Below are 13,144 nucleotides of genomic sequence, written 5' to 3'. Positions count from 1 at the left end.
CCCAGCTGTATAAATATTCAAGAAGCATCGATTCCAGCGGGGCTCCGACCGGCCGCGTGCGTCTCCACTTGTGACTCCAGTTTACGAAACAAATTAGCACATTGAACGTCCCTGGTGGAAGTCATCGAGGGAACCGGAGACGAGGAACGAGGAGCGTGGAGACTGTGACGCCTCCGCAGTATCACAACCTCTCCACGGACATCTAGAGTCCGGCATCGAGACTTCTTAGGAGGAGATATTCTGGATTTATATATGCAGGTTCATACTTCTATTTTGGATATCTACAACATGTTTACATGCTTTAATCTTAAGATATATATATATATATATATATATATATATATATTTCTTTAATTTCTGTTTCCCTGAATCCACGTGTTCACCCTCCCTGTAGATGTTTGGTTTTTTTAAAGGTTGACATTCTAAATTTATATATTCAGGTTGATGTTATAAAATAGTAGCAAGTTCCATAATTTGAGAAGCCTGAAAAATCCAATGTTTGGTATTCATTCTTGAGAGATTACTGAGAGAATTTCTATCAGTCTTCAGGCTTCATCCACACGAATACGTCTTTGTTTAAAATATGCACAACCTTTGTGAAATCAAACTACCCCGCGAGGTTTGAAAAATGGAAAGTGCCATTCGTGTCGGGTTTCCGTGAAAGCCGTCCCGGCGGCTGCTCGGAGCGCTCTCGGCGGAAGATTCGGGAACGACAGCAGAAAAAAAGGGACACATGGCGGCCAAGGAAATGTCATTTATCGATGACCTTCTCTCTCCGCGCCGGTTCGAGGCCACGACTCTGTTTGAGTGACGCTACGACAACACCGGCGGCGAAACGTCCCCGCGGCCCGCGGAGGGGCGGGAGGACGTGGGGGAACTAGTGCACCATTGTTCCCCGTGCACAAGGCAGTGTGCTCATTGGACGCCCCGCGTGGGCTCGGAGGAAGGGTGTGATGGTGAAGGCGAGCGACGGAGGGCTGGCACGAGAAGAAGAGCCTCTCACAGGACAATCCCACAAGGCCGTCCTCCGCTGGCGTCCGGAACAAAGGGCGCTCTGAAGCCCACATTCAACGGCCTCATTCACCCTTTTTTTTTACCCTGATGCACCCCCTGCCCCCCCCCCCCCCCCCCATCTCTGGGTCTTTCGATAATTTAACTTTGTCTGTACGATTTAAGCATTCTCAGTCGACTAATCTGTCGTTTTGGTGAGATTTCTTGAGTCTATTTGTCCTTTTTTGTTGTTTTTTCATGCTGAATGTGTAAAATGTTGACAAAGTTAAATCATAGAAAGACCCAGAGGGGGGAAAGTGGATCAAAGTCTAATTCGTTGACTAATAATTGACTATAGATGCCAGATGCTCTTTGTATTGGCGCAGATTGAATCATAACTGCCTTATTTTAAACATGTTTTGACAAAAAGAGTCAAACCGACTCGTGAGGAGCTTTTCCTTTATGCCGTTTCTGGTGTCAAATTAATCAAGTGTGTCTTTTGTCTCATTTTATATTTTCCACCACGAGAAAAAAATCATAATTTGACGAGTTGAGACATTCAAAGCTGGCTGAACCCCGAAAGGCCTCGCAGGTCGTGTCTCTCACCTTGCTCCGTCACAAGGGAACTCTATGACCCGATTTCTGTCTGACAGGTGCGGCTGTCGGAGGAGTTTATATCTGAGACTTCCTCCTCGTGCACAAAGCCTCGTGGGTTATATGATATCTGGGTGGTTTTGTTTTTTGTTGGCGAGCGACACGACACGCCCCTTGAGAGGAAGCTGAACCGAGGTCACGACATCGACAGTCAAGTGGGAAGAGTTCAAACACAGCAGAGCGCCGCAATACGTTCACTATCGGTGCCTCTGTGACTTTACTATCAAAAGTCTAAGTGGGTAAAGGTAAATAATAAAACAGTCTGTTCAGAAAAGGACTCAGTTTGCTCTAATCCAGCCTTTAAAACCAGGAGAAAACAACAATTATGACATCATTACAACCTGTATATAAGATCGATATATTGCCCGGCCTTTACCAATTTTAATATATATCGTAAAGCAGCAGATTACATCTCTTCTTTCACTGTCACTCTGGAGGGGAAGCATTATTACCTTCGCAGGTAAGGTTATGTTTTGATCGCCGTGTATTTATTTATTTATTTATTTATTTATTTGTATGCGTGTTATTCGCAAAACTCAAAAAGTATTGAACTGAATCGCATGAAATTTGGTGGGATGATTGGTTATTATCCGGGGACCAGTTGATTAGATTTTGGGATCGATTGGGTCAAAGGTCAAGGTCAAAGGTCATGAACAGGTCAAAATCTTCTTGAATCGCATGAAATTTGGTGGGATGATTGGTTATTATCCGGGGACCATTTGATTAGATTTTGGGATCAATTGGGTCAAAGGTCAAGGTCATGGAAAGGTCAACATCTTTTTTTTACCATAGCACGATATATTTTTGTCCAATTGGCATGCAACTAATGCCAAAATGTTCAGAATTCAATGCCCAATCTTGTGATACGCGAAGGTGTGCGCTCTACCGAGTGCCCATTCTAGTTATTATTTGGATTTACATAATGAAATCTATGAAGCAGTTTGGATTGACGTCCATGCAGTGCGTGAACGTCAACAGCTGTTTGCAGTGGTTTCATTCAACTGCAATTTCATAACGGAGCTTGTGCGTTTGTGTGTGTGTGTGTGTGTGTGTGTGTGTGTGTGTGTGTGTGTGTGTGTGTGTGTGTGTGTGTGTGTGTGTGTGTGTGAGCCGGTAAATATAGACGACTTATTCCCCCCTCCGTGTTGGAAAGTCGTCGAGCTTGAGGTGCGTCTGGCGTGCACAAAGCAGTGTGTGTACATCAGGGTGTGCGTTCCTTCTTCTTCTTTGGGGGGGGGGGGCATTCTTCAAGGAGGGTGCCTTTGACTCACGGCCCTGACAAACAAAACCCCGACTGAGGCACTTCAAATAAAAAGGGCAAATATTTGCACATATTCTATTGTCCCACATTATTTGAACGTCGCCTTGTGTGTTAAACTCATGTTTCTCTCCTGTGTGTGTGTGTGTGTGTGTGTGTGTGTGTGTGTGTGTGTGTGTGTGTGTGTGTGTGTGTGTGTGTGTGTGTGTGTGTGTGTGTGTGTGTGTGATTTGCACATATTCTATTGTCCCACATTATTTGAACGCTGTGTGTGTGTGTGTGTGTGTGTGTGTGTGTGTGTGTGTGTGTGTGTGTGTGTGTGTGTGTGTGTGTGTGTGTGTGTGTGTGTGTGTGTGTGTGTTTTTGCAGCTTTTCGACCGTGTGCGTGAGGACGACCCCGACTTCCACCGGAAGATCTTCCCCGTCAGCAGCGAGCTGACGCAGCCCGGCCTCGCCATCGGCCCGCAGGACGTGGAGAAGCTCTCGGCCTGCGTCAACGTCATCTTCCACTGCGCCGCCACCATCCGCTTCGACGAGCCGCTCAAGTGAGGAGCACGTCAACAACAACACGTCAACAGAAACACATCAACAGAAACACGTCAACAGAAACACGTCAACAGAAACACGTCAACATCAACACGTCAACAGACACACGTCAACAGACACACGTCAACAGAAACACGTCAACAGAAACACGTCAACATCAACACGTCAACAGAAACACGTCAACAGACACACGTCAACAGAAACACGTCAACATCAACACGTCAACAGAAACACGTCAACAGACACACGTCAACAGACACACGTCAACAGACACACGTCAACAGAAACACGTCAACAGAAACACATCAACAGAAACACGTCAACAGAAACACGTCAACAGAAACACGTCAACAGAAACACGTCAACATCAACACGTCAACAGAAACACGTCAACATCAACACGTCAACATCAACACGTCAACAGAAACACGTCAACAGAAACACGTCAACAGACACACGTCAACATCAACACGTCAACAGAAACACGTAAACATCAACACGTCAACTCCCTCTCTCTCTCCCCTCTCTCTCTCCCCTCTCTCCCTCTCTATCTCCCTCTTTCCCTATATTTCCCCATTTCCCTCTTTCTCTCCCTCCCTCCCTCTCTCCCTTTTTCTCCCTCTCTCTATCTCCCTCTTTCTCCATCTTTACCTTTCTCTCCCTCCCTCTCTCTCCCTATTTCCCTCTCCCCCTCTTTCCCTTTCTCTCTCTCCCTATCTCTCCTTCTCTCTCCCGCTCTTTCTCTCTCTCTTTCCCTCTCTCTCTCTCCCTTTCTCCCTCCACCTTCCACCCGCTTTCGATGAGTCGCCTTCACCCCTTTCTCCTCACCCCTCTTCATGCAGCTTTCACTCCCAGATGACACAGATGGGAAGGAGAGAGAGAGAGAGAGAGGAGGTAGAGAGAGAGAGAATGTGGGAGAGAGACAGAGTCATTACTCGTGTCCGGCGGCCTTGTAGGCGGCGGCGCGGCATAAATCATACGCCTCGCTCTGCGTGTCTCTCTCCATCCTTAGAGGACCACTCCTCTTTAACCCTTGTGTTGCCTTCGGGTCAATTTGACCCGATTCAATGTTTAATGTCGGTGTTCTTTCGGGAGTCAACAAACAAACATGAAGTACCTCAAACTTAAACTTGGAAAACAATATTAATTCTAATAATTTTCTGGAGATTTTAATAGCTGGGGTCATATTGACCTCAAGGGTAAAATATGTTAGTAAATATAAAGGTAACAGGAGGGTTAAACATTGAATCGGGTCATATTGACCCGAAGGCGACAGGAGGGTGAAACATTGAATCGGGTCAAATTGACCCGAAGGCAACACAAGGGTTAAAACACCTGGTTTGGGTCTTCCTTCCTTCCTTCCCTCCTTCCTTCCTTCCTTCCTCCTTTACATCGTGATTAAATCACATCTCCAGATATCTTGATGCACAATTCAGTCGTCTGAATTAATGGAAACAAACCAAAACCTGCAATCACGAGTATTCATGCCGCCTCCTCCTTCATTGTTTTGACGTGCTTTGGGAATATATTTATATATTTAAGTATTTATGTATTGAGCCCACGCACAGAGCTCCTCTAATAACCAACACCACCCTCCATATTACTGTCACCACTCTGACAGCTAACAAGCCGGCACCACCTGACCACATCGGATTCATGCCGATGGACCCGTCGCCTGCTGTCACACACACACACACACACACATACACAGAGGAGCACTGTGCCTCACCTGACTCTCAGTCGCCTCAAGCAAGAAATGGACTCCGGCTGAGAGAAAGTGTCGTTTTTTTTAAACCACATTCAGGATTTAAAAAAAGAGAATAATCGTGCCTATAATTGTGCACTTCATCTCGCGCTGTCACGCAATCTCGTCATTTATTGATGCAATTTCTGAAGGAACGAGATCAAATGTGTACTTAAGCGGGAAACACCTTGAGACGTGAATAAATAAGAGTGTGTGAAGGTGGTAACTACGACAACACTCGACATCGAGAGCTGTGTTCAGTGGGAATAATGAGGAGCAGATGTCCCTCCTCCCCACCCTTATTATCATGTTCTGCATGATTCCTGCTGCCATGCATATTATCACTGGGAAGAGAAGTTCTTCACACACACACACACACACACTGTGTGACGCTGTCTCTCTCCGACAGACACGCCCTGCAGCTGAACGTGATCGCCACGCAGCAGCTCCTCGGCCTGGCCAAGCGGATGCCCCACCTGGAGGCCTTCGTCCACATCTCCACCGCCTACGCCAACTGCAACCGCAAGCACATCGACGAGGTCATCTACCCGCCGCCCGTCGAGCCCAGGAAGCTCATCGAGTCCATCGAGTGAGTGAAGACCGATGATAGACCCAAAAAGGGCTCATGAGATGTGTTTCCTGGCACTTTTTTTTTTTTTTTACTTGATAAAAGATGCCAACGTTTATCTAATGGAAACGTATCTTTTTAAGCTCTCGGTCAGAAACGAACGCGATGAGGAAGCTCTCGCACGTCTTTGAGTATTTTATTAGCCGGACCCTGAATGGAGAGGGCTCCTTCCCCTCGGATGGTTCAGAGGTCTTAAAGAGCACATATGATTCCCACATTATTTTAGCTCCCACCCTCAACTTGTTTTATATTTTTTTAGTGACTAATGGGGACAACAGCTTTATTAATTGGTTCATTATTCAGAGAGAAAGCTGCAAACAGCAGCTGCCAGACGGGCTGTGATGTAATCGCTCGGGGGCAACTTCTCACCATCGGTCACATCCGCTCACAATGTTTGTTGTTGTTGTTAATGTTGTTGTTGTCGCGGACGACAGGTTCAGGTTGTTATCAGAAGACTCTTAACAACATTATGGAGAAGGACCCCGATCCGTCTGTTCGTCGAATTATTGCATTGCATCCACACTCATCATCGTAAATAAGCATTTAAACTCCTCTTCATAATGTTGTACGACACTTATAATAACAATCTGTCGGTTTAAGAGGATGCACGTGGCGGTGAGGAGTCGCTCCGAGCGATAACATCACAGCCCGTTCAGAGCAGCGTTCTTCGTTATTACTTCACTAATTTCTAGGATGAAAAATACGGATGGTGCTCTTTAATTAGAATTTTTTTTCTTTGACATTTTCAGCCTGCTATCAAGTCTTCTCTTTGTTCTTGGTCACGAAATAATGAGACTGACAAATTAAATAATTTGTTATTAAATAATTAGATAATTAAATGAAATAGTTTCCATAATGAAAACGTTATTTCTTTTTATTAAATAATTTTAAAAATATTGTTTTAATAATTTAAATGATTAAATCATTATTTAATGATTTAATTAATCATTAAATAATGAGACTGGCAAATTAAATATTTTTTTATTAAATAAGATAATTAAATTAAATAATTTAATTAACGAAAACATTATTTCTTTTTATTAAATTATTTTTAAAATATTTTTAAATAATTAAATCATTAATTAATGATTTAATTAATCATGAAATAATGATACTGACAAATTAAAGTCCGAAAAAATGCATTCCAGAAAAGTTAATATTGCTTCTCCAAGAGTACTAATCAAGCCAGATTAATTTAGTGGAGATGTAAGAGTGTGAACTTTTCATTGGTTGTTTTTAAGTACGCGTCCGTCTATGATTTTTCCTAACATATACACACTTTTAGAATAAATCTACATCTCAAAAAACGAAATGCCGAAGTTACCAAGTTGTGTGTGCACCTTGTGCTCTGCTGACCCCTCTGTCTACGTGAACACGCAGATATTAGTGATAGAAACGCACAAACGGAGCGCGCCCACGCCGCCTCCCTCTCTGACCGAGGCCCTGTGCGTCTCTCCAGGTGGTTGGACGACAGCATCGTGCGCGACATCACGCCGCGGCTCATCGGCGACCGGCCCAACACGTACACCTACACCAAGGCGCTGGCCGAGTACCTGGTGCAGCAGGAGCAGGAGCAGCTGGACATCGCCATCATCAGGCCCTCCATCGTGGGCGCCACCTGGCAGGAGCCGTTCCCTGTGAGTCCATTTGCTATTTGTGTTCGTCTTCTTCCTCTTCTTCTTCTTCTTTTTCTTCTTCCTCTTCTCCTCCTTCTTTTTCTTCTTCTTCTTCTTTTTCTTCTTCCTCTTGTTATTTTTCTTCTTCCTCTTCTTCTTCTTTTTATTTTTCTTCCTCTTCTTCTACTTCTCCTCCTCCTTCTTATTCTTCTTCTTCTTCTCCTTCCTATCCTCCTTCCTCTTCTTCTACTCCTCCTCCTTCCTATTCTTCTTCTTGCTCTTCTTCTCCTCCTCCTTCCTATTCTTCTTCTTCTTCTACTCCTCCTCCTTCCTATTCTACTTCTCCTTCTTCTCCTTCCTATCCTCCTTCCTCTTCTTCTACTCCTCCTCCTTCCTATTCTTCTTCTTCTTGCTCTTCTTCTTCTCCTCCTCCTTCCTATTCTTCTTCTTCTTCTTCTCCTTCTTCTCCTTCCTATCCTCCTTCCTCTTCTACTCCTCCTCCTTCCTATTCTTCTTCTCCTTATTCTCCTTCTTTTCCTCCTTCCTCTTCTTCTTCTCCTCCTCCTTCATATTCTTCTTCTTCTTCTTACTCTTCTTCTTCTCCTCCTCCTTCCTATTCTTCTTCTTCTTCCTCTTCTTCTTCTTCTTATTGTTATTTTTATTCTTCCTCTTCTTCTTCTTTTTATTTTTCTTCTTCTACTTCTCCTCCTCCTTCCTATTCTTCTCCTTCCTATCCTCCTTCCTCTTCTTCTACTCCTCCTCCTTCCTATTCTTCTTCTCCTTCTTCTCCTTCCTATCCTCCTTCCTCTTCTTCTACTCCTCCTCCTTCCTCTTCTTCTTCTCCTCCTCCTCCTTCTTATTCTTCTTCTTCTTCTCCTTCTTCTCCTTCCTATCCTCCTTCCTCTTCTTCTACTCCTCCTCCTTCCTATTATTCTTCTCCTTATTCTCCTTCTTTTCCTCCTTCCTCTTCTTCTTCTCCTCCTTCCTATTCTTCTTCTTCTTACTCTTCTTCTTCTCCTCCTCCTTCCTATTCTTCTTCCTCTTCTTCTTCTTCTTCTTCTAGAGAGAGGGAGAGAGGGAAAGAGAGAGAGAGAAAGGGAAAGAGGGAGAAATAGGGAGAGAGGGAAAGAGAGAGGGAGAGAGAGAAAGGGAAAGAGGGAGGGAGGGAGAGAGGGAAAGAGAGAGGGAGAGAGAGAAAGGGAAAGAGGGAGGGAGAGGGAGGGAGAGAGAGAGATAAATAGGGAGAGATAGGGAAAGAGGGAGATAGGGAGAGGGAGAAATAGGGAGAGAGGGAAAGAGAGAGGGAGAGAGGGAAAGAGAGAGGGAGGGAAAGAGGGAGGGAGGGAGAGAGGGAAATAGGGAGAGATAGGGAAAGAGGGAGATAGAGAGAGGGAGAGGGAGAAATAGGGAGAGAGGGAAAGAGAGAGGGAGAGAGTTGACGTGTTGATGTTGACGTGTTGATGTTGACGGGGGCTGCCTATTTATACGTCGATGTCGTGGTTTGTGTTCAACCACAAGATGCATTTAGTTCCGTCGGTTTGTGACTTCATTTCCCCAGATGTCGAGCATTTAAAAAAAGTGTAGATTACATTTTGTTGCACAGAACGATTCCATGATTGATTAATTTTTTTATCTCCAACTGTTTATTTGAGCACATTGAGAAATTAAACTGTACATTTCAATAAAAACCTGGAGAAATGTAGGTGTTTTTGACCGGTAGTATATATATATATATGATGCCAAAAATATCAATTCAGAGATATAGCTGTCATTTTAGCCGGGCATGAGGTCATCCTCACGCGGCGGCGGGGCTGCTAACAACACCTCTGGCCTGTTCACACGCGCTCTTTATCGGCCCCACGGGCGTATTATCACACACCCGGACGAGCCTCGGCCTCCGCCGCGTCATCGCCCTCCAGTCCCACGCAGTCGAAAACCAGTGGCTTCATCTATTTTTAATGCTCTCTAATTGAAGTCGACAATCAGCGCTTCCCAGCGTCTCTTGGACGTAACAAATCCCCAAGCGGCTGATTCCCAGCTCATGAACTACCACACACGTGTCGCTGTCAGGGTCTTTAACCTTAATGTCGTGTATTTGGTTTTGGATTGACACGTTTTCTCCTCCCTTGTCGCCTCAGGGTTGGATCGACAACTTCAACGGACCGAGTGGAGTCTTCATCGCCGTGAGTGTTCCTCTTAAACGAAGCGCTTTTAAACTCGCGTACACATGTGACACGCGTGTGCGTCTGTTGAGCAGGCGGGAAAGGGGATCCTGCGGACCATGAGAGCCAACATCGACGCGGTGGCGGACCTCATCCCCGTGGACGTGGTCATCAACCTCATGCTGGCTGCCGGCTGGTACACCGCCGAGCGCAGGTCAGTGGATTTGGTCTCATGCACTTGAAACACACTCGGAATAAATCTTTAATGCTCAGTGTAAACAAGATGCAAATGAAGGAATTGAAAAATTGTGAACTTATCCTTTAAATGTGTTATTTTTCTGTGTATGTCAAGGATGTTGAAATTTCAGCTTATGACTTATGTTGCATACAGTTTATTTTAATTTTAAATATATATTCTTATATATTCATGTATAAGCACACAGTTAAATATCTTTAACATGACAATATTTTGAATCTAAAATAGTTTATAATCTACAGAATATATATATAATATATATATATATAATATATGTTATATATTATATATATATATATATATTTATAATATATAACACCCTTTATTACTTAAAGTTTCAAGTAATAAAAAGAAATGAGAACAGGTTGTACAATGAAGTTACCGTGAGATGAATCCAAGAGTCCAATCTGTTAGAAACGGATAAAACATTTTTGTTTACCATAAACTGTTTATGATAAAGCAATAGTCTGTGGACCGCTGCCTCAAGGTCGTCCTTTTGGCCTTCGCCATCTTGGTTTTTGGCCATCAACATTTTTAAATGACCAAAATGTTACAATTTACTGCCATGAACTATGAAAAATTGAAAAAAGAAAACAGGGACAACGCCTAAACTAGACAACGCCGTGGTTAGCGACCTGTCAATCACGAGGTAGCCCCGCCCTAAAGCATACCCTGCTCTATGCTCTATTTTAATCTAAATAGGACCATATTTTACTCAATGAACTTCATGCTGTATTGAAGAGACCATAAACTAATGTTTATAATGTTTACTGAGTAAATCAAGTGAGTATTTAGGGCGTTTGCTCATAGACTTCTATACAATCTTTTTGCATCCAGGAGTCGCCCCCTGGTGGCCAATAGACAGAATGCAAGTACAAAATTAAAAAAGTTATTTAACCTGACAGAAAAGGGAAAAATAACTAGAAAGTCTAAGATATGGACTATTTGAAGGTCACAGCACAAGTTTCCCTTGACTGGGGTCAGTTTTCATGCTGGAGAGAATATTGAGGAAAGCTGTACAGACCAAATGTCATAGGCTCATATATGCAATAGAACTAAAAACATTGGGCTTTGAGACCTAAACTACATCCAAACAAATGTATTTTATAAAGAATGTAATGTTATTTTATCTCACAAATGTAACATTGCATCAACATCACCAACTGTTGTGTTCATGTACCTGACAACCTGTTCCTCTTTTCAGAAGGAAGACGGAAAAACAGAAAACTGAAAGTTAAGTATCGACTCCGCATTGGAAAGTTTGTTAAAAGGTTTAATTATCCCTCCGTTTTTCAGCCTAAATGTATCTTGTCAGCACTCTTTTTACCAGCCTGCATGTATTAATTAATATGCATTTAGGAATCACCTTTATTGTACTCCAGTTGTATAACTCGATACTCATCCAGCCAATAGAATACAGGCTGACATGTGTTGTTCTTGGCTTCATGATGACCTTCTTCTCTCTCGCCTCGCAGACCTAAGACGGCGGTGGTGTTCAACTGCACGTCCGGCGGCATCAACCCGTTCCACTGGGGAGAGATCGGTAGGTGCATCGTTTGACGTCTCGCTTGAACGTGAAAGAAACCCGTCGCTGCAGGCAGATATTTGGAGAGCTGCTTTGTCTGTGTCTGCTGGCATCCCATAATAGTGTTGTCCCCATCATCTCACATCAATACTCTAGTGCTGTGACATAATCTGTCATGATGGACTCGTGGAGAGTGTCTGCCACCTGCTGGAAAGAGACAGAAGATGGATTTTTATATTCGGAGGGTGTCAGACACTCAAGACCTGATTCACCTTCATAAATAAGCAGCTTCTGGATGTATGAGCTTTTTCTTGAGAGGGTATTCAATTTTAAATATGCTTCGCCAACAAGATCACATCAGCTTGTTTGGGGTTATTATTAATGTAACATTTTGAGAATAACAGTTTTTGAAGAGGCAAGTTAACGCTAGTTTTAAAAGCGTGTGCTATTAGCAGATGCTATATTCGATGGTAGCGTTTAGCTCAAAGAAACAGGAGCAAATGTTATCATCAGGATTATTAATAGATGCATAAATACAAACAGGAAACATGTAGGAATCACATGTACAACTTCAGGATAGTGTATGTGAGATTATAGACATTTAAATAATGTTTTAATTTATTTTAGAGGTAGGTTTTGATGCACATTGGTGCAGCCGCTGAGAGCTTTTATGGCCGGTGATAACTGAGGTTAGAGTTAAGGTGTGATGTTTCCGTCGTGAGATGCAGTGGGATCAGAGCGCGGTGGATAACTCTCAGATTAGCAGGCGTGCTCCCTTCGCCGGAGGGAATTGCTACCAGATGGCTGGTGGCAGGATTAGGTGTCAGTTATGAAAGAGGAATCGTGTTCTCTCATCTCACTGGCTCAAATTAGAAGTAGCAATGAAGCACAAAACACGATGAGAAAAAAACAACAGATGCCCCCTCGGACAGAAGTGAAGAAGGAGGATCAAGCTCCTTGTCGCTTGCAAAATAATTGTCGGGGTCGGCTCGGGGTCAGCGGCGATACTCCGGGCCGCAGCTGGCTGTCAGCGCGGATCGGGTCATCGCTCGGCCCCGGCGACCCCTACATACCCGTTTCCATGGAAACCAACGGTGGCGGGGCCTATAGTTGGCGTGCCGCGTGCGTGATGTTGTGTTCTGAGGTCACATGGCCACTCGCCGTGTCTGTGCATGGCTGCTGCTGGATTTTGGGAGGAGGAGGAGGAGGAGGAGGAGTTCCTGGAAGTCAAGATCCGTGTATATAAATTGCGATTTTTGTGTTTACCCATTTCATTGTTCATGGTCGCGGGATGTTGACAATTTAGACTAATTGCAATTGCTTTAAAGACCTTTTTTTATTCTTCATTGCATTATGGGATTTTTACGCTGATTTTTAAAGTGAGGCTCTCCCTAGTTTTTGCCCCCATTGCATTCAAGTCACAGCTGAGCATTTGATTTTCCCAAAAAATGTATATTTGGGGATTTTTTAATCTTATCGCTGAAGTTTTTTTATTTTTTTATCCCAATATAACAAACTGTATGAAAAAAATACTGAAAATAAATACTGAAAAAAATATTGAAAAGAAATACTGAAAGAAATACTGAGAAAAAATAATGAAAAATATATATTATTTTTACATAAATTAGTTTATGAGTTATTGGTATTATTTTAAACAATTTATACTTTCATACAAGCCTGGCATTTTGCACAGAGGTTAAAAGTATGTTATTGCACTGCAGATGTAACGTGTGTTCTACCCTGTTGCTCTCCGAGGTGCTGAGCT

The 13,144-nt window shown here is 43.4% G+C and overlaps 1 protein-coding gene across 1 annotated transcript in view; it reads left to right on the top strand.

Annotated features, from left to right (window-relative positions):
• The window catches only part of si:dkey-97m3.1 (fatty acyl-CoA reductase 1), a 34,621-nt gene that overhangs the window by 18,415 nt on the left and 3,062 nt on the right, over positions 1 to 13,144 (top strand). The window contains exons 3-9 of the mRNA XM_056425041.1: positions 3,272 to 3,447; positions 5,602 to 5,781; positions 7,280 to 7,457; positions 9,575 to 9,619; positions 9,694 to 9,816; positions 10,214 to 10,218; positions 11,330 to 11,397. Of these exons, the coding sequence (XP_056281016.1) occupies positions 3,272 to 3,447; positions 5,602 to 5,781; positions 7,280 to 7,457; positions 9,575 to 9,619; positions 9,694 to 9,816; positions 10,214 to 10,218; positions 11,330 to 11,397 (775 nt within the window). The remainder of the gene's footprint in view (positions 1 to 3,271; positions 3,448 to 5,601; positions 5,782 to 7,279; positions 7,458 to 9,574; positions 9,620 to 9,693; positions 9,817 to 10,213; positions 10,219 to 11,329; positions 11,398 to 13,144) is intronic.

The sequence above is a fragment of the Pseudoliparis swirei genome, chromosome 10 (assembly GCF_029220125.1).
Source record: "Pseudoliparis swirei isolate HS2019 ecotype Mariana Trench chromosome 10, NWPU_hadal_v1, whole genome shotgun sequence".
Classification (NCBI taxonomy): Eukaryota; Metazoa; Chordata; class Actinopteri; order Perciformes; family Liparidae; genus Pseudoliparis; species Pseudoliparis swirei.
This window is presented reverse-complemented; position numbering and strand designations above follow the sequence as displayed.